The sequence below is a fragment of the Poeciliopsis prolifica genome, unplaced genomic scaffold (genome assembly GCF_027474105.1).
Source record: "Poeciliopsis prolifica strain line A6 unplaced genomic scaffold, Auburn_PproV2 SCAFFOLD024, whole genome shotgun sequence".
In the NCBI taxonomy this organism is placed as follows: Eukaryota; Metazoa; Chordata; class Actinopteri; order Cyprinodontiformes; family Poeciliidae; genus Poeciliopsis; species Poeciliopsis prolifica.
In genome coordinates, this window is record NW_026562399.1 from 4,872,452 (window position 1) to 4,895,164 (window position 22,713).

Genomic DNA, 22,713 nt, shown 5'->3' on the forward strand with positions numbered 1-22,713 from the left:
ATCTGGTTGCTTTGGTCGCCTTATATCGCTTTTACTTAGTTGAGTTCACTGTAAAAACCGTAATAGGATATTGCACAGTCAACTGCACAAAGAGACAAGAATGCAAACTGAACTTGTCAATGTATTGTAAACCTTTGATGAAGAGAGAAGACGGCAATAGCTAGTAGCCATCAGTCGTAATGACTGGCAGCCCTCGATGTATTCATAGATAAATAGGTTATAATGATGTTCATTCAGTCAGACTGACACTAGCCACATGCATTCCAGGCAGATTGTAGTAAGGAATTGATTAATGCCTGGTTTCAAAGTTAGTGAACTGGACTTATTATTTTGTGTCCATTGTTGGACACATCACAGTTTCAATCGAACCGTTATAGAGAGGATTTCTGTCGGCTAATGTGTCTCTCAGGTTCTGATAATGGGCCGACAATCCGCGACATCAGATTGTGCAGCGCGCGCTGGGCATTACACTAAGGAAATAAGGAAGGAAGGGTCAGTGGAGAACACCAGAGTTGAGCCTTTTTTCATTGAGTGTCATCAACAGTAAGAGAAAAAGGCAGGAAGAAACGATATAGATGATAATTGAAATGATGTCGGTAGTTTTAATTTATTGTTTATTGCGACAAGCCTATATATATAAATATGTTTATATGATACTACCACTACCATGCTTGACAGCTGGAACTGGTACTTTGTGAGGCTTTCAAACATTATTCCTGTGATCAAAGAGCAAAATGTGTTTGTCTGAGAATCAAACCTTTCTCCAGAAGACATGTGATTTGTCCAGGTGACATGTAACATCGCAGTAATATATTAATGTGCAGACAGGTAATCTCTGAAGTGTTAAACAACCTCCCACTTTAACCTCTGAGTTTATTTCCTGTTGTCATTTCTATTTTCACCAGCGGCCTTAGAGCTCCCGCCTTTGGCGTCACTGGCCAATGGCATTAGTTCCCTGTCTACCATTAGCCAATCAGGTGATTGCTGTGAGTGGAACGTGAATGACTGTGCCGTGGTGTTGCTAATTCAGGTCTGGAAGCATTGTAAGGTTTTTAAATGGGACCTGGTGACACAGATGCAGTCAGACATTTCTCAGGCGGCATGACTAAACTTTCTTCAGGGAAGTAGTGGAAGAAAGAATGGTGTCGGCCACCCAAGAGCAGCAGAACAGGACCATGGAAATGGTGACATGGTGTGGAGACTGCAGCAGTGGGGGATTAGCTCAAATGGTAGAGCGCTCGCTTAGCATGCGAGAGGTAGCGGGATCGATGCCCGCATCCTCCAAACTTTCCGATTTTCTTTCTTCTCCTGTTTTGTTTTAAAGTGCAAGATTAACTCCAAATAACTTAAATGATTTGGAGTTCATCTCTGCTTTTTCCCTTCATTGGGCTGAAGGCTGAATGTATAAACCCAAGGAGTTGTTCTGGTTATGGCAACCTCTTGTCCAATTTCTGAGAGTTCTTGATCGCAAAGATTTTAGCTTTCTCTATTAGATTATAATATTATCTTTTTATTCATATTACAACAAGAAGAATTTCTCTTTAATTTATTTCACAATCAATAAACCGTTTGTTCCCAAATTAAATGCGACCAATAACAGCCCTTAATGTTATGAACAGACATAATGAGTAATCAGGTTATTTTCAGTGCCACAGCCAGAGGGCGCTACCAATTCACATACATCAGTCCTGGAATCAGTTCACATCCCAGTCAGACTCGGCTTGTTTCCGCTTTGAGTTACAGTGACAACGAGAAAACACAAGGTTGTATTTAAGACGCAAATAAAGCAACTCAATGAACATTGACGTCTTCCAAATATAGTGGGCGTTTAAGTTTTCAAAGACTTTAAATGCATTCTGAATTAAGAAGACGGCGGCTTCTACATATTCGTCTCTACCACTTAAATCTAACGCCGTGCAGAAAAGTTTGCAGCCTTCATTTTCTCCGGATCAGCTTCTTCAGCCTGAAACTCCCGGGGGGACGCGGGTGGTAAATAAAGGAGCCGTCCCTGTGATATTTCCATGCAGTCACTTCAGTATTCAGCCTGAAAGAGTGAGTTTATGGCAAGAAGAGAGCAGAACGCCTGATCTGCTGTAAACATCGTCCTGCTTCACAACAAGCAGTCAAAACTAATAAAACGAAACAACACAGAGACCTAAGGAAACACGGACATATTTTTCTAAAAGCAACAACTCTGAACCTGAACATTCAACTGAACTCTGCACCGGTTCTGTCAGGCTTCGGGCCTGCTGTGCTTCGTCATGGAAGCAAAAAGCCCGGACCGTAACCCCTGACCTGTTCTGACACTAACAACAAACACACATAATGAACTTGGAAATAAGTGCAAAATAAAGTAAAAACATTGTCCGTTAGAATGAATTCAAATGTTTAGATATGTAAATAGCACATTTTACTAGAAAAATGTTTGTGAATATTGCCTGCTACCATAAGCTAATGTTAGTTAGCTTCAGGTTAATTGGTCTTTCCAAATTCTCCCTCGGTGTGAATGTGTGTGTGCATGGTTGTTTGTCCTGTTTGTTTCTGTGTTGCCCTGCGACAGACTGGCGACCTGTCCAGGATGTACCCCGCCTCTCACCCGGAACCTAGCTGGAAAGGCACAGGCACCTCCCGACCCCACTTGAGATAAGCGTGACCAGAAAATGGTTGGATTTCACACAAAATGTCACTAAATCTTCTAAAATCTTTCAGAAAATTGTAAAAGTGCCTTGAATCATATCGAATTGTATAGCCTGCCAAATGTCATGATACATATTGGATCGTGATCAGAATATCGTATATTGCATCATGAGATTACTCCTAATGACTATACTGGCAAAAACAACTTGCTAAAACAATTGAGTTTCAACATTCAATGGCGCCTCTACATGATTGGTGACGTAGTTGCAAAGTGACGTTTTTGAGTCGCTTAGCATCTGAGGATTGAAATCTAGTACTGCTCACTCTCTCTACTGTTTGGCTTGTTTTTGTCCTTTTCGGTTTAGTTGATGATTGTTTGACTTACACCATATGACCACGTGATTTATCTCATTTCTGTAGTTTGTCTTGTTGACAAGCTCCACAACAGTTTATCTGACAATGTGACACAGAGGTTTCTGCTGCACCGGTGCCACTGGAAGTAAAGCAGCATCACAGGATGATTCCACCACTACCATGCTTCACAGCTGGTACTGGTACTTTGTGAGGCTTTCAAACATTATTCCTGTGATCAAAGAGCAAAATGCGTTTGTCTGAGAATCAAACCTTTCTCCAGAAGACATGTGATTTGTCCAGGTGACATGTAACATCTCAGTAATATATTAATGTGCAGACAGGTAATCTCTGAAGTGTTAAACAACCTCCCACTTTAACCTCTGAGTTTATTTCCTGTTGTCATTTCTATTTTCACCAGCGGCCTTAGAGCTCCCGCCTTTGGCGTCACTGGCCAATGGCATTAGTTCCGTGTCTACCATCAGCCAATCAGGTGATTGCTGTGAGTGGAAAGTGAATGACTGTGCCGTGTTGCTAATTCAGGTCTGGAAGCATTGTAAGGTTTTTAAATGGGACCTGGTGACACAGATGCAGTCAGACATTTCTCAGGCGGTATGACTAAACTTTCTTGAGGAAGTAGTAGAAGAAAGAATGGTGTCGGCCACCCAAGAGCAGCAGAACAGGACCATGGAAATGGTGACATGGTGTGGAGACTGCAGCAGTGGGGGATTAGCTCAAATGGTAGAGCGCTCGCTTAGCATGCGAGAGGTAGCGGGATCGATGCCCGCATCCTCCAAACTTTTCGATTTTCTTTCTTCTCCAATTTTGTTTTAAAGTGAATGGTTAACTCCAAATAACTTAAATGATTTGGAGCTCATCTCTGCTTTTTAACTACATTGGGCTGAAGCTGAATGTATAAACCCAAGGAGTTGTTCTGGTTATGGCAACCTCTTGTCCAATTTCTGAGAGTTCTTGATCGCAAAGATTTTAGCTTTTCCTATTAGATTATAATACTATCTTTTATTCATATTACAACAAGAAGAATTTCTCTTTAATTTATTTCACAATCAATAAACCGTTTGTTCCCAAATTAAATGTGACCAATAACAGCCCTTAATGTTATGAACAGACATAATGAGTAATCAGGTTATTTTCAGTGCCACAGCCAGAGGGCGCTACCAATTCACATACATCAGTCCTGGAATCAGTTCACATCCCAGTCAGACTCACCTTGTTTCCGCTTTGAGTTACAGTGACAACGAGAAAACACAAGGTTGTATTTAAGACGCAAATAAAGCAACTCAATGAACATTGACGTCTTCCAAATATTATGGGCATTTAAGTTTTCAAAGATTTTAAATGCATTCTGAATTAAGAAGACGGCGGCTTCTACATATTCGTCTCTACCAGTTAAATCTAACGCCGCGCAGAAAAGTTTGCAGCCTTCATTTTCTCCGGATCAGCTTCTTCAGCCAGAAACTCCCGGGGGGACGCGGGTGGTAAATAAAAGAGCCGTTCCTGTGATATTTCCATACAGTCACTTCAGTATTCAGCCTGAAATAGTGAGTTTATGGCAAGAAGAGAGAGAGAGCAGAACGCCCGATCTGCTGTAAACACCGTCCTTCTTCACAACAAGCAGGCAAAACTAATCAAACGAAACAACACAGAGACCTAAAGAAACACGGACATATTTTTCTAAAAGCAACAACTCTAAACCTGAACAGCCAACTGAACTCGAACTCTGCACTGTTGCTGCCCCTGTTGCTGTGCAATACAGTGCCCTACAGTGCCTGTGGCGCTGCATTAGCCACAGACGAATCTTAAGGCTTTTATTTTTAAATTTTCATTAAGCTTGATTTTAAATGGCTAATCTAATCCCATGTGTAACAGTGATTGGGTTAAATCAGATATATAATGGTCAAAAGAGCACTTACTTGATGGAAAAATTGTCAGGGCTTTTATTTTGAAATTTTGTTTAAGCTTAATAATGCTGCGCTAATTCCATGTGTAACAACGGTTGATTAAAATCAGTTATAAAATGCCCAAAACACAAGTAGTTCTAAAGGCCAGCTCCTTCCTCAGAGCTCTGCCATAGTAAAAACTACAGTGATGCGTTTTTGTAGTTTTAATCAGCTGCTGGCCCTGCTGTGTTCCGTTGCTATGGTAATGGATCCTCTTCCAGCTGTAATGTGTGTGAGACAGAAAGAATTCTATCTTTGTGAGACGCCCAGTCAGTTTTGACTGAAAAAAGCGGTCCGAACAACTCCTTCCCATTCGGAAACCGTGATGCGTATCGGAAAATCGTTTGAAGCGTATGAGAGGGCTATTTGTCATCTCCGATAGTCCTGCAATTCATATCTGTAACTCATTCACAGAAATTGCAGCGATGAGAGAAAAATGGTGTGCGCTGAGGTCTGTATTTTTCCATAAAAGTATGAAAATGTATGGTGAGAGCGTCAGTTACCCAGGCGCATGGTTTCGCTTGGAAGCACCTTGAAAGAAAACCGTAAGGCCTAGGAAAATTTGGAAACTTTTTACCGGAGCAGGCATGCGTATCGATGTCCTGACCGAGTTTGATACCAATAGGGCGATATTTGTCAGCGTGACGGCAATTTCAAAATTGATTGGGGGTCAAAAATCCACTTCATTCTCCACTCTAGCGGAGCGGCAGTTGGTGGCAGTTATGCTCTGCGTTTCGGCAGTTGGAAATTTCACTCGTTTTTCACTTTTTACGTCGCCATCGTAACTCCGATTCCCAAAAAAACGTAATAGCACCCCTCCCGGCGCTGAGCCACACATTTTGATACCACTTTTGTGGGTGGGCTCGCAGCACTGCGAGCCACATTTCGGTTGATGGAAGAAAAATAAATAAAGAGACCTTTTATTGGGTGAAGATTAATAGGTGCCTGCCATGCAATGCATGGAGGCAGTGACTGACTTCCTCCTTATGCATTTCTATGGGCAGGCCCCAATTACTTTTTGAAATGTTCCAGGAAACACAAGAATATTTGCAAGCCCCCTGAATTGAAATGAAAAAAATAAAATAAAATACTGGGGAAATAAATCCGAGCTCCAAACATTGAAAGAAAAGTTTTGATGTTCAGATTGAGATTGTTTTCATTTTCCTTCAACATAACACCTGATATTATATTATTTTAAGTAACAGTTATTGAATGCTGAAACACCTTTTTATTAATATTTTAACTATTTAATAGTTTTTATCATACATTGTGGCCCAACAGGCCCTTTAAGAACATTCTGGTTTTTAATCAGGCCCCAAATGGAAATGAGTTTGATGTTCCTGATATATGGAACATCAAAATCCTGGACTATTTCGAATGTAAACCAGAATGAAGAGTAAGATATTTGGAGGTGGAATGATGTCATCAACTGCAGAATAATATGTAACACAATTCTGCATATTTGTCATTGCTTGCAATACCACTGACCAGTTCAGACACCCACAAAGCTCTTTCCGATCGACTGTTCAGTTAGTTTAGTAATCGACGACTTTAGTGATTGTACTGAAAGGAAAATGCCTCAACATACACAAAGACACCACAACCAAAGCCTGGCCCTCCTGGAGGAGGAGCTGGAAGAGACCAAATTCCAGTTACAGAAGCAGATGGATCTCAAAGTGGGGTTTTTCAACCAGGGCAACAGAAGAACTAAAGAGACTGCAGAAATTCACTGATCCTGAAGTACTTAAAGCTGTGGCCATTGCTTACCAGGCTCACTTTTACATTAAAGACATGGAGAAAGAGAAGCTGCAACAACAATTTGAGGATTTGAAGGTGGCTCATTTCCATAGCCAGGAAGCCATGGTAGCAGAAATGCATGATGAGAAGGAGAGAAATATGGCCCTTGAATAAGAACTGGACGACCTGAAGGCTTCCTACGAGGAGCTGCGCTCTAAATATGAAGCAGACGTTGGTCTGGTGAGGCAGGAGGCCAAGAAACAAACTACTGATGAAGCGAAGCTTAATGAGGAACGGAGCCTGGAGAAGCTGAGAGCAGAGAAGGATGAAATTATTCAAGAGATGGCACAAAAGATCAGATTCCGGCAAGACAGTGAAAAGCGTTTGCAAGAAGAACTGGATGAGAGCAAACGCGCATCAAATGAAGGATTACAATTAATTTAGGAGTTAAAGCAGCAGGCAGAGACACACAAACAGAAGATAAAACAGGAGGAAGCTGCTCTTTCCAAAGAAAGTAAAGAGAAACGCATCCATTAAATAAACTACTCTGCCTTGAAAGAACAGTTCGAAAAGCTTGACATACAGAGAACTCAGGAGAAAAAAAGTCATATGGACAAATCGGACGAGGACATGGCGCTTCTCGACAAAATGACAGCAGAGAACGCTGTCCACCAAGACAAATCAAGACAAGAGATTGAATTCCTGCAGGACAGCACAAAGCTGTTACAGAAAGATCTGAATGAGAGCAAAAACTCATACAATGAGCTCATGTAACATAGTTAATATTGTACAGAATTCCCCTTACTGACGAAAAGCGATAATAATTAAAATGGTTACACTCAAATGTAAATATTAAACTGATGTTGCTGGACTGAAGGAAGACTTGGAAAGGCATCAACAGGAAGTTAGACAGGAGAAAGAGGCCTCCTTACAAAGAGCGACTGACAATCAGCAGCTCGTCGACAGCCTGAGAGTGGAGAACGGCATCCCACATGAACACACGAGACAAGAGATCCAGTTCCTCCAAGAGAAAGAAAGAAATGCCCAGGCTGAGTTGGAGACTGTCAAAGATTTGTTTCAGGAGCTCCAGTATTGCTACGAAAACGATGTCAATACATTGAAACAACAGGCAGAGCGGTACCAGCGAGAAATAAGTAGCATGAAACATGAGTTAGAAAGAGCCAAAGATCATCTGCTGCTCGACACGGTGAAAGCCCAGGAAGAAGATCTGCAACCAAAACAAACCACAGTTTTCCAACATAAGGAGGAACAGAACCAGGTTGGCCTGGTTACGGATTTCAGTCAAGAGGAGGATCTGAAGAAACAACGGTTTTTTCAGAGGAGGATCTATCAAGAGACACACTGCCAGGTCGTTCGACTTCTGTGGATCTAGAATCCACAGAAGATAAGATCAATGAAGAAAGCATCCTGCAGGATTTGGAGAATCCAGACATTAATGCCATGCAGGAAGGAAAGAAGAAGAAATCGAAGCTTTCAATTTGGAGAAAGATACGAAACATCCTAGGATTTAAGAAGTCAAAAAAAAACAACAACACAAGAGTGAAGACAATAAAGAACTAGGCCTGTCGTGTGTGACGGAGGAGCCGTCACGAGCTCGGACCTAATTAAAGAGTCCACGTTAGCATACACGTACACAAACATACACAATCGCTAACTCACGATTTGTTGCAGCTTAAACTGTGGGTTTAAGATGTGGGTGCACACGTGGTGTTCCTGCTTTAGTTAACTTTAATCCTTATCTGTCATTTCCAAACATTTTCCCGGCTTTACTTTCAAGTAGCTTGTTTCCGGATTGTGGCGCACCGGGAAAGAGTTGCGTAATATGGTGACGTCATCAGAACGTACTGAGGGTTTGCTGTTAAGTTGATTAATGTATTTTTTGAATTACAAGTTTATTTATTAATTTCTCTTACTAATTATTTTGTATACTTTAAGGATTTATTTGAGTTAGGAGTAATTGCTTAGTTTTTGTTTTGTTTTCTTGATTTGTCCAGGTGACATGTAACATCTCAGTAATATATTAATGTGCAGACAGGTAATCTCTGAAGTGTTAAACAACCTCCCACTTTAACCTCTGAGTTTATTTCCTGCTGTCATTTCTATTTCCACCAGCAGCCTTAGAGCTCCCGCCTTTGGCGTCACTGGCCAATGGCATTAGTTCCCTGTCTACCATTAGCCAATCAGGTGATTGCTGTGAGTGGAACGTGAATGACTGTGCCGTGGTGTTGCTAATTCAGGTCTGGAAGCATTGTAAGGTTTTTAAATGGGACCTGGTGACACAGATGCAGTCAGACATTTCTCAGGCGGCATGACTAAACTTTCTTGAGGAAGTAGTGGAAGAAAGAATGGTGTCGGCCACCCAAGAGCAGCAGAACAGGAAATGGTGACATGGTGTGGAGACTGCAGCACTGGGGGATTAGCTCAAATGGTAGAGCGCTCGCTTAGCATGCGAGAGGTAGCGGGATCGATGCCCGCATCCTCCAAACTTTTTGATTTTCTTTCTTCTCCTGTTTTGTTTTAAAGTGCAAGATTAACTCCAAATAACTTAAATGATTTGGAGTTCATCTCTGCTTTTTCCCTTCATTGGGCTGAAGGCTGAATATATAAACCCAAGGAGTTGTTCTGGTTATGGCAACCTCTTGTCCAATTTCTGAGAGTTCTTGATCGCAAAGATTTTAGCTTTTCCTATTAGATTATAATATTATCTTTTTATTCATATTACAACAAGAAGAATTTCTCTTTAATTTATTTCACAATCAATAAACCGTTTGTTCCCAAATTAAATGCGACCAATAACAGCCCTTAATGTTATGAACAGACATAATGAGTAATCAGGTTATTTTCAGTGCCACAGCCAGAGGGGCTACCAATTCACATACATCAGTCCTGGAATCAGTTCACATCCCAGTCAGACTGGGCTTGTTTCCGCTTTGAGTTACAGTGACAACGAGAAAACACAAGGTTGTATTTAAGACGCAAATAAAGCAACTCAATGAACATCGACGTCTTCCAAATGTAATGGGCGTTTAAGTTTTCATGGATTTTCAATGCATTCTGAATTAAGAAGACGGCGGCTTGTACTCTACCACTTAACGCTAACGCCGCGCAGAAAAGTTTGCAGCCTTCATTTTCTCCGGATCAGCTTCTTCAGCCTAAAACTCCCGGGGGGACGCGGGTGGTAAATAAAGGAGCCGTCCCTGTGATATTTCCATACAGTCACTTCAGTATTCAGCCTGAAATAGTGAGTTTATGGCAAGAAGAGAGCAGAACGCCTGATCTGCTGTAAACATCGTCCTGCTTCACAACAAGCAGTCAAAACTAATAAAACGAAACAACACAGAGACCTAAAGAAACACGGACATATTTTTCTAAAAGCAACAACTCTGAACCTGAACATTCAACTGAACTCTGTACCGGTGCTGTCCCGGTTCTGTCAGGCTTCGGGCCTGCTGTGCTTCGTCATGGAAGCAAAAAGCCCGGACCGTAACTCCTGACCTGGTCTGACACTAACAACAAACACACATAATGAACTTAGAAATAAGTGCAAAATAAAGTAAAAACATTGTCCGTTAGAATGAATTCAAATGCACATTTTTACAAAAAAAATGTTCGCGAATATTGCCCGCTAGCATAAGCCAAAGCTAATGTTAGCCATAAAGTTTAAAGAAAGTAAAACTCACCGTCTTATCTGTGAATGTATAACGAGGCGAACATCTTAAAACCTTTCTCCAGCTCACTTGTTTGGGCTTCAGGTTGATGTTCGTCATTAACTGGTACCTTGGCCACGCCCTGCCAGCACCTAGTGTAAAACGCCATTTTCAATAGACCAGAAACGACGGAGCTGCTTTCCCGTGAACCCGGAAGCTGATGTGCAAGGAGCCTATTTGTCTGCTCTCTCGTGAATGCACCAGCTCTCTTTGAGTATTCTGGCTTCCTCAGTCAGAGAAGTCAGGTTGCCAAATCCCTCTAAGCGTTGGGATCAAATAAAGCATTTTTAAAATTTAATTCAATTAAATTGGAAATATTACCACATGTAGAAAGCTTTATAGCGCAGGTGTCAAACTGCAGTCCTCCTGGAATGAAATGGCTCAGTTTCCTCCTCCTTGTGTAGATCAGTTCTCTAGAGCCTTAATGACCTAATTATTCCATTCAGGTGGTGCAGCAGAGGCACATCTAAAAGTTACAGGACACCCAGTGGCCCTCGAGGACTGGAGTTTGACACCCTGATTTATAGCAAATAAATCAGTCGTTAATGAGGAAGAACCAACATGAGAAGTAGGACATTTCATTCAACATTTTATTTTATTTTTAACCCGCACTGTCTCAGACTGTAACTGAACTCTTCTGGTTCTGACCCTTCACCAGGCCGGGTGACGGTTCACGGAGCTTGTTGTTGAGGTCTTTGCTGTTCTGCAGAGTTTTGCAGGGACCGTTTGGACCTGGCCTTCAGCTCCAGCTGTCCATCAGGTACTTGGCGACGTGCGCAGCCTCCAGGATATTGTGGTGCATGTCCCCGGCGGCGCGGCTGGACTCGATCGGCGGCTGCAGAGCCGGCAGCGGGGTGTGCCGTCCGTCAAGGATGTTATCACTGTGATCCAGCAGGACCTGCAGCTGTCGGTTCTCCTGCTTCAGACGCTGGTTCTGCTTCCTCAGAGCCTCCCGGTGTAGCAGGGCGGAGTTGAGGCGCTGCTGCAGATTCTCCAGCTCCTTCAGCTGCTGCCGCTCCTGCAACTCCTGCAGCTCCTTTAGTTGCTGCTGGTCCTGCAGCTCCAGGACATCCTGCATCCAGAAACAGAACCAGGTTGGACCTCAGCTTGACACTGTTGACCACTGTTGGAGAGTTGGGTCAGACTCTCCAGTCCAGAACTGGAGTGGTTTGAATCTTCCATAAAGAACAGAGATTTCTTTGTTTTAAATGGAAACTTATGAGATAGATAAATACAAACTTCATTGACGCCTTTGGGAAATTTTAGATTTTTAGATAAAAAGAGCAGACAGAAGTCACATTTGGGGTTCCCCAAAGTTCCATCCTAGGACTCCTTTTATTTAATATCTATGAACTCCACTGCACTGGCTCAGCTCATAGCAATCAGATCAGTTACCATAAATATGCAAATGGTACACAGCTCTACATTATGATGTCACCAGGTGATCTTTGACCCCATCCAATCACTGAACAGAATCTGAGAACAGATCAAAGTGTGGATGTCCAAAACTCTCCATATGAACAGAAACTGAAGTTTTTATCTTTGGACGTAAAGAGGAGCGATCTAGTGTGATCTAATGTTATAGATCTAGTGTTATAGATCTAGCATTATAGATCTAGAGTTAACCCACATCCCCAGTTATTACAGCTGGAAACTAGAGATCAGGCTGAACTCTGGGTGTCGTGATGAACTCTGACCTGAACCTTGTTGCCATGTTTCGATCCAGAGGGTTGGTCCGGTTTGCCCTACCTGCTTCTCTGTGCAGGTCTTCCATTTGTCCGCCGATGTTTCTGGCATGATCTCCTGCTGTTTCTTGATCTTGCGGCAAAGCTCTGAGAGTCGCAGGACCTTCTCGCCCTGAAGCAGCGCAGCAGAGGGGGATCAGCAGAGGGAGATCTCAGGTGAGGCTGAGACTCTGCTCGGTCAGGGTGCTCTCACCTTGGTGATGACAGTCTGCAGGTTTTTGGTGGCGGCCGCACCCTGGATGCTGAGGATGGTGAGCTTCTTCCTGGCCTCCTGGCGGTCTCGTGCCAGCTGCTCCTGGAGCAGCCGGCACTTCTGGTTGATCTTGTCCGTGGTGAAGTTCCAGTTCTGCTGCATCAGATCCCTCTCAGCCTGACAGGAAAAGATCTGCTGTCTCAGCTTGATGGCTTTGCCCTGTTGGAGGAGAGCAGAGCCTCAGAACCAACTGGAACCATCCAGACGACTCAGAACCTTAAAGGGATCAGTGACAAGTCGAGCAGGTTGGCCTAAATAGATTTCCTAAAATTTGTTTGTGATGCATAAAAACTGATAATTACTTTAAAAATGTTGTGTTTTTTTCACATATGGAAGTCACCATTTCAGAGCATCTCCCAACCTCCCGAGCACTTACTAACCCTCCAAAAACGTCTACAAACTTCCCAGTATATCTACCGACCTTTAGCCTCTTGACGTTCCTCAGCTCCTGGCAGATCTCCTGCTGATCTCTGGCGATCCTCTGGTCCAGCTCAATCAGGCTGTTTCTGGTCTTCTGCAGAATGTCACGGTTCAGAGCAGATCCGTCCTCCAGGTTCTTCACTTCAGCCCTCAGAGCGTCCTGTGGTCGGAGACAGGAGGCAGAGTTGAGACACACCCCAGGGCCAGGCAGGAGGACAGAACAGAGTCCCTGCTCGGTACCAGGTCCTGGTGTGCGTTCTTGTACACATCCACGACTTCCTGTTGGACCTTCTGGAGGTACTCGTACATGGCCTTGTCATGCATCTGGGCAGGCAGGTACAGGTCCACCAGGCCCAGGTTCTGATGCCGGAAGTCATCCAGCGCCTTCACCCTGCAGACACCAGAGATGGTTCAGAACCGACCGGTCCAACAGACCACCGCTCCTAAACAGAATCTGTCTGGCAACACGAAGTAGGCTGAATGCTCTCAACAAGCTCTGAAGAAGTCTAAGCATAAAAATCAGTAAAACATGGTCGTGGTGGCAGCATGGTGTGGGCCTGTGTGACCTACTCCTGGTTGAAGCACATGGCGTTGAGGTCCCGCAGGCTGCTCTCCCACCGCAGATGCAGACCTTTCAGATGCTTCTCCTGCAGCTCCCACAGGTACTGCACGTGCTGCAGGTGGCAGCTCTGCACCCGGTCCGCCTGACTCTGCCCCTGTTGCAGCTCCCGCATCATTTTCTGCAGCACAAACACAGTCCCAGTGAGAAGGCAGGGCCGCCAGGTGCACCTGAGGGAAGCTCCTCACCTGGATGATGAAGTTCAGCTCCTCCAGCCTCCTGTCGGATGTCTGCTGGTGCACCTTGGCCTCGGCGAGCAGCTCTTTGTCCCGAGTCTGCCGCAGCACCTTCCTCCAGCTCTCTGTCAGCTTCAGCAGGTTCATAGCCGTGTTCTTCTGCTCCTTCTGGAGCTTCTCCTATTTCAGGCCAGAAGCGGGTCAGAACCTGCTTCTGGCCTGCGGGTCATGGACTCTCTGCTGCTAATCAGCTATTAACAGGTACATTTAGTGCTTAATCATTAGCTTCCACTAAACACCAACTTCATTTAGCTCTTTAGAATTAGCTTCCACCAAGTAGCATGATGCCTCAGCGCTTTGGAGTTAGTGTAACTAACGTTTTCGTTAGCGGTGCCCACCACTGGCTATAATCTGCTGTTGTCTCTCATTTAGACATTTTCATCTCCAGTTTGCTACCTGGACTTGGATGAATCGGTTCATGCTAATGCTGCTCCAGGTGGTGTTACCTTCAGGTACAGCATGAGCGTCTCCTCCTTCTTCTTGGCCATCTCCTCCTCCGCCTGAGCTCTCTGCTGCATCTGGAGGAGTTTCTCCTCCTCCGTCAGCGGCTCTCTTTTCCCTTTTTTCTTCGGCATGGTTCCTCCTCCCGCTGCTGCCGCAGCTTCCCAGCCTTCTGGGTTTGATCTCCTGAAACTGGGAACAGCAACCACTCAGCAGAACTTCAAGTGTTTCAGTCCTCACTTTGGTCATCTCCTCAAAACTCTTCAGCTGAACACACTTCTTCCTTCCACCAAACTTTACATTAACATGTGTGGATGCCGCTCTCTTTTATTAGGACAGTGGTGCCCAAACTTTTGGTGAAAGCAGTCGGGCCCTCAAAAGTTTTATATTTTTTCCAACATTTTTAAAACTAGGTTTTTGTGCTCTATTTAATTTATTCACAATAAACTAAAGAAGCAAACTCTTTGTTAAGAAATAGTAATCTTTTTTTTTTTTCAAATGTTATTAATCTGTAAGGAATGTAGCCTTTAAAGATGAAAAAATGGCCATTTGCATCGGCCTCCAGGTCAGAGTTGGACATGGAGAAGGCCGCAAATGGCCCATGGGCCGCATGTTGAACACCCCTAGGTCAGTACGTCATTAACAGTCTGCTGAACAAATGTCCTTCCGGCCGTTTTCACCTGGACTTTTGTCCCCACAACTGAACATTTCTGGGTTAAAGTGAAGTAAAGAAATCACTTTGCGTGGATTAACGGAGAACTCCGGCCTTTTGGTGAAATAAATCAACCTATCGCGGACGTGACATAACTAAGGAGATAGTCCCCCAGGTGAGCCTTACCTGTCCTATCGAGACCGTCCGTTGAGCAGATCCAGGTTTTCCTGTTGGGTTCAGGTCACTGTAGCGCTTTTGTGTTGATACTGTGTCACCATAGCAGCCAATCGAACCCCAAGTCACGTGACGACAAAAAAAATAAAAAAACAAAAAACTCTCCATATGCACAGCAGTCTCTCTGCTGGAAGCACTGGGAGTTCTGGTAGCCTACGGTTTCTGAGCTCCAACAAAATGTTTTAAATTGATTTTTTAAATTTTATGATCAATTTCTGAAATGTTCCAGGAAACACAAGAATATTTGTAAGCCCCCTGAATTGAAATGGAAAGAAAAAATACTAGGGAAAAAAAAAATCCGAGCTCCAAACATGGAAAGTTTGCGAGAAAAAGAAAAGAAAAGAAAAGTTTTGATGTTCAGATTGAGATTGTTTTTTATTTTCCTTCAACATAACACCTGAGAAGCAGCACAGAATGAAACTATAAACTTGCGCCACAGTATTCAATATCCAGAAAACCACCTGGATGCAATACAAATGAATATAAACAGCAGGATAAAACATAATACTTCAGTTTCATCTTTTGTTATTTCCCAGAATCCTCAGCTGCAGACCCGGGGTCACACTAGGAGCCTCTGATCCTCTCACAAACCGGCTCTGGAAGCTTTTATTCTGAAAAGCGGCCAGACACTCAGGTATTTATATATATTTTTTTTATCAGCAGCTGGGCTGCAGGATGGCTTTGGCTCTCAGATCAACGGTCTGACAGGAAAACTCCCAAATAAGGTTCGAGGAAGTCGTGACGTCGCTGGAATATCTCCACGTGACGTCGAGTCTAGAGGAAAAACAAGCTGTGACGTGTCCACGGGGTTTCCGGCCATGGCGGCGGACAGGACGCCGCTTGCACTGCACGCCGGATTCGGTCCGGCGGCCGGGGTCGGTTCTGAACCGAACCGGGGTGTCCGCGGTCCGAAAAGCGCAGCACAAAGAGCACAGCAGCACCCGGAAACTGGTCCCCTGAGTTTCCCGGTGTGCCCATACATGGGCTTCCTCCCTCCATATTTGGGAACATACGTCACGAAGGAGACTTTATAAAGCCGGGAATCCTCATTGAGGTTCCGACAGAAGTTAAGCTGAGGTTGAGAGCGGCCGGCACCAAAACGCCTGATGATATTTAAGTCCCGCGGTGATTAACAAACACCCGAATACACCCGGACCCAGAACCAGCCACTCTCCAGCCTTGGCTTCCTCCGAGCACCACCGAACCCAGCCGCAGCTCCTGCCCCGCCAGAGCGCCTCTCCGCCGGGCTCATCCGCAGACTCCGACCCGCCGCAGGACCGGAGCTCCACCTCCAGAGAGATGGCGGCCACCAAAGCGGAGCTGCTGCTGTCAGCACTCCAAATCTCAGAGCCACTTTTCGGACACTCGGCGCCGCCGTCACCGCTGGACGGATACCCGAAGCTGGAGGAGCTGCAGATGCTGCTGCACAACGCCGCGTCTGCAGCCGAGGCGGCCGGGCTGCTAGGCGCCGAGCCCGGCGAGTTCACAGGTGAGCAACCCAAACAAACTACACAAAACAAGGAAAACAAACAAAACACAACAAATATAGATTCAATGTGAAGAAACTCTGCAGAGGCATCATTTGTTTTTTTAAATGAAGGTATTATGAAATAAAACCCAAAAAGTTATTTTTGAGCGTGAAAAGAGTCTGTGCATAAAAATTAAAATGTGTCCAGTTTCTGTGTTAAATGTTCATTCTCAGGTGTATTGTTAGTTGAGAATGTGTTTTTGCATCATCATGCCATTAATGTTATATTATTGGACATTTGGCTTCAAAACAACAATATTATCGTTTATAGAAAAATCTTCTGGAATCATTTATCATCCAGCTACACTTGTTATCGAGACAGGCCTAGATATGCATGTTTGAAACAAAATGTGTGCAAAAACTAATTTAAAGCAACATCTGGCTGTTCTAGCAGACTCTTATGACGGGGTGTCCAAAGTGTAGGACAGGGGGCCATTTGCGGCCCTCAAAATGATATTAGGCGGTCCAATTCAAAAATAGCCCAAATTTAACCAAAAGAAATCTAGAAAAAGTCTGAAAATTACCTGAAAATTTTAGGAAGTGGTTTGCTGTCTTTCGTTTTAAATTTCTCAAATTTGTTTTTGAAATTATAAACGTAAAAGAATACTAAAGGTTTGGTTCACCCAGCAATCACTTGACATTTTTGGCCTAACCACTGATGTATGGAAACCTGTTGGTGGAAAAATTCCCTTTGATCCGGTTAATGAAAAGAACATGAATGAAAGTTGCCTCTTACATCATGGTATATTGATAAGCAGCTTCAGAGCTGTAGCAAAGTGCTGAACATCAGTAATAAGATAAAGTGAAAAAGCTATTCCTGAACTCAATAAAACGATGTTAAACAGGTAAAAACCTAACAAGTAAAAAAAAATAAAAAATTTCCATGTTAAGATGGACAGTGATATTTGTGAAAATGTGTTAGAGCTGAGATTAAAGCGTGATGTTCTGGTATGAGCCAATCAGATGTGAGGATGTTCAGGCGTGTCTGACCTGTTTGTGTTGCTCCCTCAGATTCACTGTGTGACCTCCCTGACCTTCAGAGCCTGCCTCCCTTGACCCCCCGCCTCGCCTACAGCGGCCGCTTCTCCTTTGAGCCGTCCACTTCCTGCGCCAGTGCCGCCAACAGTCAGTGGGCGGAGCCTCTGCTCAGCTTGCTCTCCGGGTTGGTGAGCATGGCGGCACCGACCTCTTCCTGCAGTCTCGCCACTTCTTCCTCATCTGTGACATCATCAGTGACGTCACAGTCAGCCTCTCAGAACTGCGGCTCTGCTGACGTCACCTCCATCTTTTGTGCGACGCCGGCGTACGGGTCAGAGCTGCTTCTTCCAGGCGATGCTCCCCCCGCCACACAAACCTTCTTGCCTCAGCCCCCGCCCTACGCCCAGCCGGCCTCCGTCCCCATGCTGCCGGATTATCTGCTACCACAGCCGGATACTGAGGTGGACCAGAAGCCAGTGCTGCCGCCACTCACACCGCTGCCCGCCATTAAAGCCTTCTCTTCGCAGTTCCAGCCACAGGGCGCTGCCTGCAGGAGCAGGAAGACGCCAGCAAGGCAGCAGTGCAAGACGCCGCCCCACGAGCGCCCCTACGCCTGCCCCGCTGACGGCTGCGACCGCCGCTTCTCACGCTCTGACGAACTGACACGCCATGTGCGCGTCCACACGGGCCAGAAGCCCTTCCAGTGTCGCATCTGCATGCGCAACTTCAGCCGCAGCGACCACCTGACCACGCACATCCGCACGCACACCGGGGAGAAACCCTTCGCCTGCACCGAGTGCGGCCGCAAGTTTGCCCGCAGCGACGAGCGCAAGAGACACGCCAAGATCCACCAGAGGCAGCGGGACCGCCGGGCGGAAGGTAGCGCCGCCGCCACGCCATGCGCTGCCACCTCGCCATGCACCTCTGTCGCCACGCCGTCACCCCCCTCGATGCCCCTGGTCTACACCTCCTCCCCCTCTCCTCACCTGTACTCGTCGTCCTGCTCCTCCCCCATGGGGAGCCCCCTGTCAGAGCTGCCGTCCCCCCACACCTCCAACATCTGCTGACGTGCCCTGTGGTGACCTCTGACCTCAGACTGTTACCTTGCCGGTCAGAACCCTGAGCCTGGACTCTTTTGTGCATACATGTGGATACTGTACATATGTGAACGTGCATGAGCGTGCACGTGGTGTTTCGCCTACTGAGTAGGTTATGGAATGTTTGTGTGTTTACACGCTGGAAAATAAAACCTGTTTAAATCCTGACGCTGCGTTCGCTTTCTGGTTTATCTGTAACTGCTTCCACTTAGATCAAAACGCGACAGAAAACATAATTAAATGTAAAAACAAAAAAATCACATAAAAACAGCTGCTTTTAGCTTTACATCATGCTATAAAGTTATTTAATCATCAGACACATTCCTAATCATTTCAAGCATGTTTGAGGAAGATTTTTATCTTCATGGCAACCATTCAGCTATTTAAGATGCAGCTCTGTCCCACTGAGCTCCTTCAGACTAGCCAGCACCAATTGGAAAACAGCTGGTGGAGGTGCTTAGGTCATTATAGGAGCATGTTGGGATAACTTCCTGAAGGCTGCTGTTTTTTTGTGTGTTTTTTTTTTAAAGAGACAGAAACCCAATTTCAAGGCAGTAAATGGGGAAGTAAAATTTGATATATACAGCATTTTTATAAGAACTAAAAGTAACAGTTACTTGATAGTGCTATAAAATGTCTCTATGTGCTTGGAAAATACATAACACTGCCCTGTTAATGTAACACTTATTTTTGAAAGGTTTTAGTCTTTCTCAAACTGAGCTGAAAGAAAATAACACTGGTACTAATAGTGAAATTTTAGGTTAAAACATCAATTTAAAAGAATATTCTGGAGATTACAGAGTGACTCTATCTGTAGGCTTTTATGTCAGAAGTAAATCCTGAGTGTGTGTGTATGTGTGTGTGTATGTGTGTGTGTATGTGTGTGTGTCAAACAGCCAATGGGATCAGACTTTGTCACCACCGGATCAGCCTGCTCCCGACAAGAAAATCAACACAGCTTTCAGCCCAAATATGGTGCTTCCTGCCGCTTCAGCGGATGTCCTCTAGTCCTTATAAGGAGTTTCCTGTTGGCGGAACGCCCGAGCGCTCTTTCTCTCTGTATGTCTCTGTTTCTCTCTCTCTCTCTCCGTGTGTGTGTGTGTGTGTGTGTTGGTGTGTGTGCGTGGGTGTGTGTGTGTGTGTGTGTGTGTGTGTGTGTGTGTGTGTGTGTGTGTGTGTGTGTGTGTGTGTGTGATGTAACAACGGACTGGGACGGCAGGTCAGACTGGACTCAATAGATTCTCAATAGACTAAAAACAGCGATCAGTTACTTTCAGTAAAAGTCACAACTTGTTCCTTAAATCAAGTTTATAATCTAGCTCAATTAGACCGATTCTGATTGGCTGAGCCATTAATCAGCTGATGGTGTTGACCAATAACAGAGCTGCATGATGTCTCTGACCTTTACCGTCAGAGACTGGTTTGGTTTAAAGCAACAGAATACAACAATAAAGGGACTTTGTGCTTCAAACAAACCGGTTCGGTGTTTTAAAAAGTCAAAATAACCTTTAAACTAAGGCTAAAAGCCAACAATCTGACAATAAATCGACACACAGCACCTCGCATGTTTAATATTTCATAAGCTTTTTACTTTTTCAATTTTAGGACCAAAAGTTGTCAATAAATGTTACTTTAGTTAGCACTGTGCTCCTGCTAAATGACACTGATTTCACTGATTTCTTCTACATTATATTTCAATTATGAATTTACTTAATTTACTTGCAAAATTCCGTGTCAAAGGGAAGGGGGAAGAAAGGGAAAGAAGAGGGAAAAAAAAGAAAAAAAAAACCTTGGTATTATATTCTATGTTGCATGCCTTTGTGTTTTGTGTTTATGATGTAAAGCACTTTGAAATGCCTTGTAGCTGAAATGTGCTATACAAATAAAATTTGATTGATTTGATTGAAAATGAAATGTTAGGACTGAAAATAACATCACTGTAGTGAAACTTGGCATGAACTTGTTAGATCCTCTGTCCATTGCTGTAGCTGATATTTGGTGAAATGATGCACTAATCGACTCAGAATTACTTTGCAGAGAATCAGTCCAAGTGGAAGATTCCATGTTTACAAAGAAGCAAAGCGCCGCTAGGCTTTGTTTGTGAGACTTGCGGCCACGTGGGATTTTCTAGGTCGGTTGTGGGCGGAGCTTGGAAGGTTGAAATGGAAATTGAAAAAAGACATATAAGCTACATAATGGAATATGTCTACTGACCTTAATTTTAGCTTAAAGTAATTTTAAACGGTAATTATGGCGGCGTAATACAGGTTTCCGTAGTGTAGTGGTTATCACGTTCGCCTCACACGCGAAAGGTCCCCGGTTCGAAACCGGGCGGAAACATTTACATTTTATTTTTTCAAGAAACCAGTTTTGTCAAGGTTTGTCAAGGGTTTGGAATCGAATAGATTTTCTTTCCATTCTTTCAACCTCTTGTTAAATAGTAGACATAGACGGACTTTGTCATTCAACTGTACACTTAAAATGTACATATTGAGCAAAATTTTGTTGCAAGGCTCCAATAGTAATAAAATAAATAAGTAATATATATTTTTTATTGCATATAAAGTAATATAATATGTGCAATAAAGAAAGATTAATGGAGATTAGTAGTCTGATAGTATGAGGAATCCGATTGTTCTGCATGTGAAGCTGCTGCACGTTTTGCCAAAGGGCAGCAGGGAGAACATACCATGTTAAGAGCGGAAGGGTCGTTGCTCAAGCAGCACCTGCGAGCAATGTCAAGAATGGAAGGAAGTTCAGACTGGGATGCTGCTGGGCAGTGTGCCCTTTACAGTTCCTCTGTAGAAAGTGGACAATGGGAGACTAAAGTGCACTTACTTTAAAAACACGTTGACAAAATGGTGAATAGAAAAAGTGCTTGATAGTATCAATGCGTAATTACTACTTGATATAAATAAATGTTGAACTGAAAGTAAAACAATGTTTCCGCCCGGTTTCGAACCGGGGACCTTTCGCGTGTTAGGCGAACGTGATAACCACTACACTACGGAAACTCTTGGTATGTGGAAATGACATGTCGAATTTTGTAGGTGTGGCCGTCCACTGGTAAGAAGCAAAATAGTTAAAGATACGGAGTTATCCGTCTACAGTTAGGACGCAGAAGTATTGATGCCATGGTGTACAAGGATCAGTGTTTGGGCAGGTGTTGTTTCTGCCAAACAGTCATGGAGTCTAAATACCAGGCTGTCTTATTTTGTGTAGAGCCCAAATGAAGAGAAAAGGGAATATCTCCCAGTTCGTCTTAAAGAGGCAAAAACCAGGGCCAAACCAGGACCAGACAGAACCCTGCAGCAGTGACCAGGACCAGACAGAACCCTGCAGCAGTGACCAACCTGGAGAATCCAGCCAGGAGACACCAGGCTCAAGTGTATCACCAGCAGGTTAGAGGCTGTGACAGAGAGTTATTAAGTAGTAAAATCCAATAAGCCTAATTCTAAAGGTTAGCATGATGCTTTTTGCATTTTTATTGTGTCTGTTTATGCATTTCCAATTAAGTTCCAGAGAGAGATGAGGGTGATACAGATTCAGAGTCAGACTCTGGGGAGGAAGACAGTGAAGCAAAAGGAAATGGCACTGAACTCCCCCCACCCACCACAACCTATTGCACACCAAAAGCACCAGTTTATTTATTTATTTTTGAGAATTTGTTTTTGGTCATATTCTGGGCTCTGAGTTTGCATTTACATGTTCACTGTTCCACAGTGCTGTTTAACGTCTTGTTTGGTCATGGCAAATCTTTGTTAAATATTTGTTTCCTTTCGTTCATCATTTGTATATGGACCCCTCTGATAAAGCCTTGCTCACCGTTTGGCCACCCCTTGAAAAAAATTCTAGCTTCGCCACTGCACGCGAAAGGTTAGAAACCGGGCGGAAAGTTCATGTGAGATATTTAAGCCTGTCAGATTCTGCCTACGGGGGAACACGGCGTTGTCTCTACAGATCTGATAGCTGGGGAACAGCACAGCAAGGTTTCCGTAGTGTAGTGGTTATCACGTTCGCCTCACACGCGAAAGGTCCCCGGTTCGAAACCGGGCGGAAACAACTTCATTTTTAGTCATTTATTACTGGAAGTAGG

General features: G+C 44.2%; 2 protein-coding genes and 6 non-coding genes across 8 annotated transcripts; 6 read left to right on the forward strand and 2 right to left on the reverse strand.

The window, feature by feature from the left end:
• The first annotated feature begins 1,211 nt into the window (after positions 1 to 1,211).
• On the forward strand, positions 1,212 to 1,284 carry trnaa-agc (transfer RNA alanine (anticodon AGC)). Its single transcript has one exon. It is a non-coding gene; the product is annotated as a tRNA-Ala (tRNA).
• Positions 1,285 to 3,711: 2,427 nt separating this feature from the next.
• On the forward strand, positions 3,712 to 3,784 carry trnaa-agc (transfer RNA alanine (anticodon AGC)). Its single transcript has one exon. It is a non-coding gene; the product is annotated as a tRNA-Ala (tRNA).
• A 5,333-nt stretch (positions 3,785 to 9,117) lies between these two features.
• trnaa-agc (transfer RNA alanine (anticodon AGC)) lies at positions 9,118 to 9,190 on the forward strand. Its single transcript has one exon. It is a non-coding gene; the product is annotated as a tRNA-Ala (tRNA).
• Positions 9,191 to 10,986: 1,796 nt separating this feature from the next.
• ccdc65 (coiled-coil domain containing 65) lies at positions 10,987 to 15,062 on the reverse strand. Its single transcript, XM_055046693.1, has 9 exons — positions 14,967 to 15,062; positions 14,134 to 14,320; positions 13,640 to 13,807; positions 13,403 to 13,572; positions 13,073 to 13,223; positions 12,834 to 12,992; positions 12,353 to 12,571; positions 12,164 to 12,271; positions 10,987 to 11,486 (listed from the first exon to the last, which is right to left on the reverse strand). Exons 2-9 carry the CDS (start codon positions 14,260 to 14,262, stop codon positions 11,154 to 11,156), a joined length of 1,437 nt encoding a protein of 478 aa, XP_054902668.1. The 5' UTR covers positions 14,263 to 14,320; positions 14,967 to 15,062; the 3' UTR covers positions 10,987 to 11,153.
• Positions 15,063 to 16,062: 1,000 nt separating this feature from the next.
• On the forward strand, positions 16,063 to 18,785 carry LOC129370707 (early growth response protein 1-like). The gene is made up of 2 exons (XM_055046869.1): positions 16,063 to 16,503; positions 17,554 to 18,785. Exons 1-2 carry the CDS (start codon positions 16,314 to 16,316, stop codon positions 18,585 to 18,587), a joined length of 1,224 nt encoding a protein of 407 aa, XP_054902844.1. The 5' UTR covers positions 16,063 to 16,313; the 3' UTR covers positions 18,588 to 18,785.
• A 2,099-nt stretch (positions 18,786 to 20,884) lies between these two features.
• Positions 20,885 to 20,957, forward strand: trnav-cac (transfer RNA valine (anticodon CAC)). Its single transcript has one exon. It is a non-coding gene; the product is annotated as a tRNA-Val (tRNA).
• A 601-nt stretch (positions 20,958 to 21,558) lies between these two features.
• trnav-aac (transfer RNA valine (anticodon AAC)) lies at positions 21,559 to 21,631 on the reverse strand. The gene has a single exon. It is a non-coding gene; the product is annotated as a tRNA-Val (tRNA).
• Positions 21,632 to 22,606: 975 nt separating this feature from the next.
• Positions 22,607 to 22,679, forward strand: trnav-cac (transfer RNA valine (anticodon CAC)). Its single transcript has one exon. It is a non-coding gene; the product is annotated as a tRNA-Val (tRNA).
• The last annotated feature ends 34 nt before the right edge of the window (positions 22,680 to 22,713 follow it).

Excerpts from the sequence above, each read along its gene's own strand:
- ccdc65 (XM_055046693.1), bottom strand. The coding sequence starts at position 14,262 with ATGCCGAAGAAAAAAGGGAAAAGAGAGCCGCTGACGGAGGAGGAGAAA. Across the intron at positions 13,808-14,133 it reads CGCTCATGCTGTACCTGAAG|GAGAAGCTCCAGAAGGAGCA; the intron begins GTAACACCACCT and ends GGCCTGAAATAG. Across the intron at positions 13,224-13,402 it reads GCCATGTGCTTCAACCAGGA|GGTGAAGGCGCTGGATGACT; the intron begins GTAGGTCACACA and ends TGGTGTCTGCAG.
- LOC129370707 (XM_055046869.1), top strand. The coding sequence starts at position 16,314 with ATGGCGGCCACCAAAGCGGAGCTGCTGCTGTCAGCACTCCAAATCTCA. Across the intron at positions 16,504-17,553 it reads CGAGCCCGGCGAGTTCACAG|ATTCACTGTGTGACCTCCCT; the intron begins GTGAGCAACCCA and ends TTGCTCCCTCAG.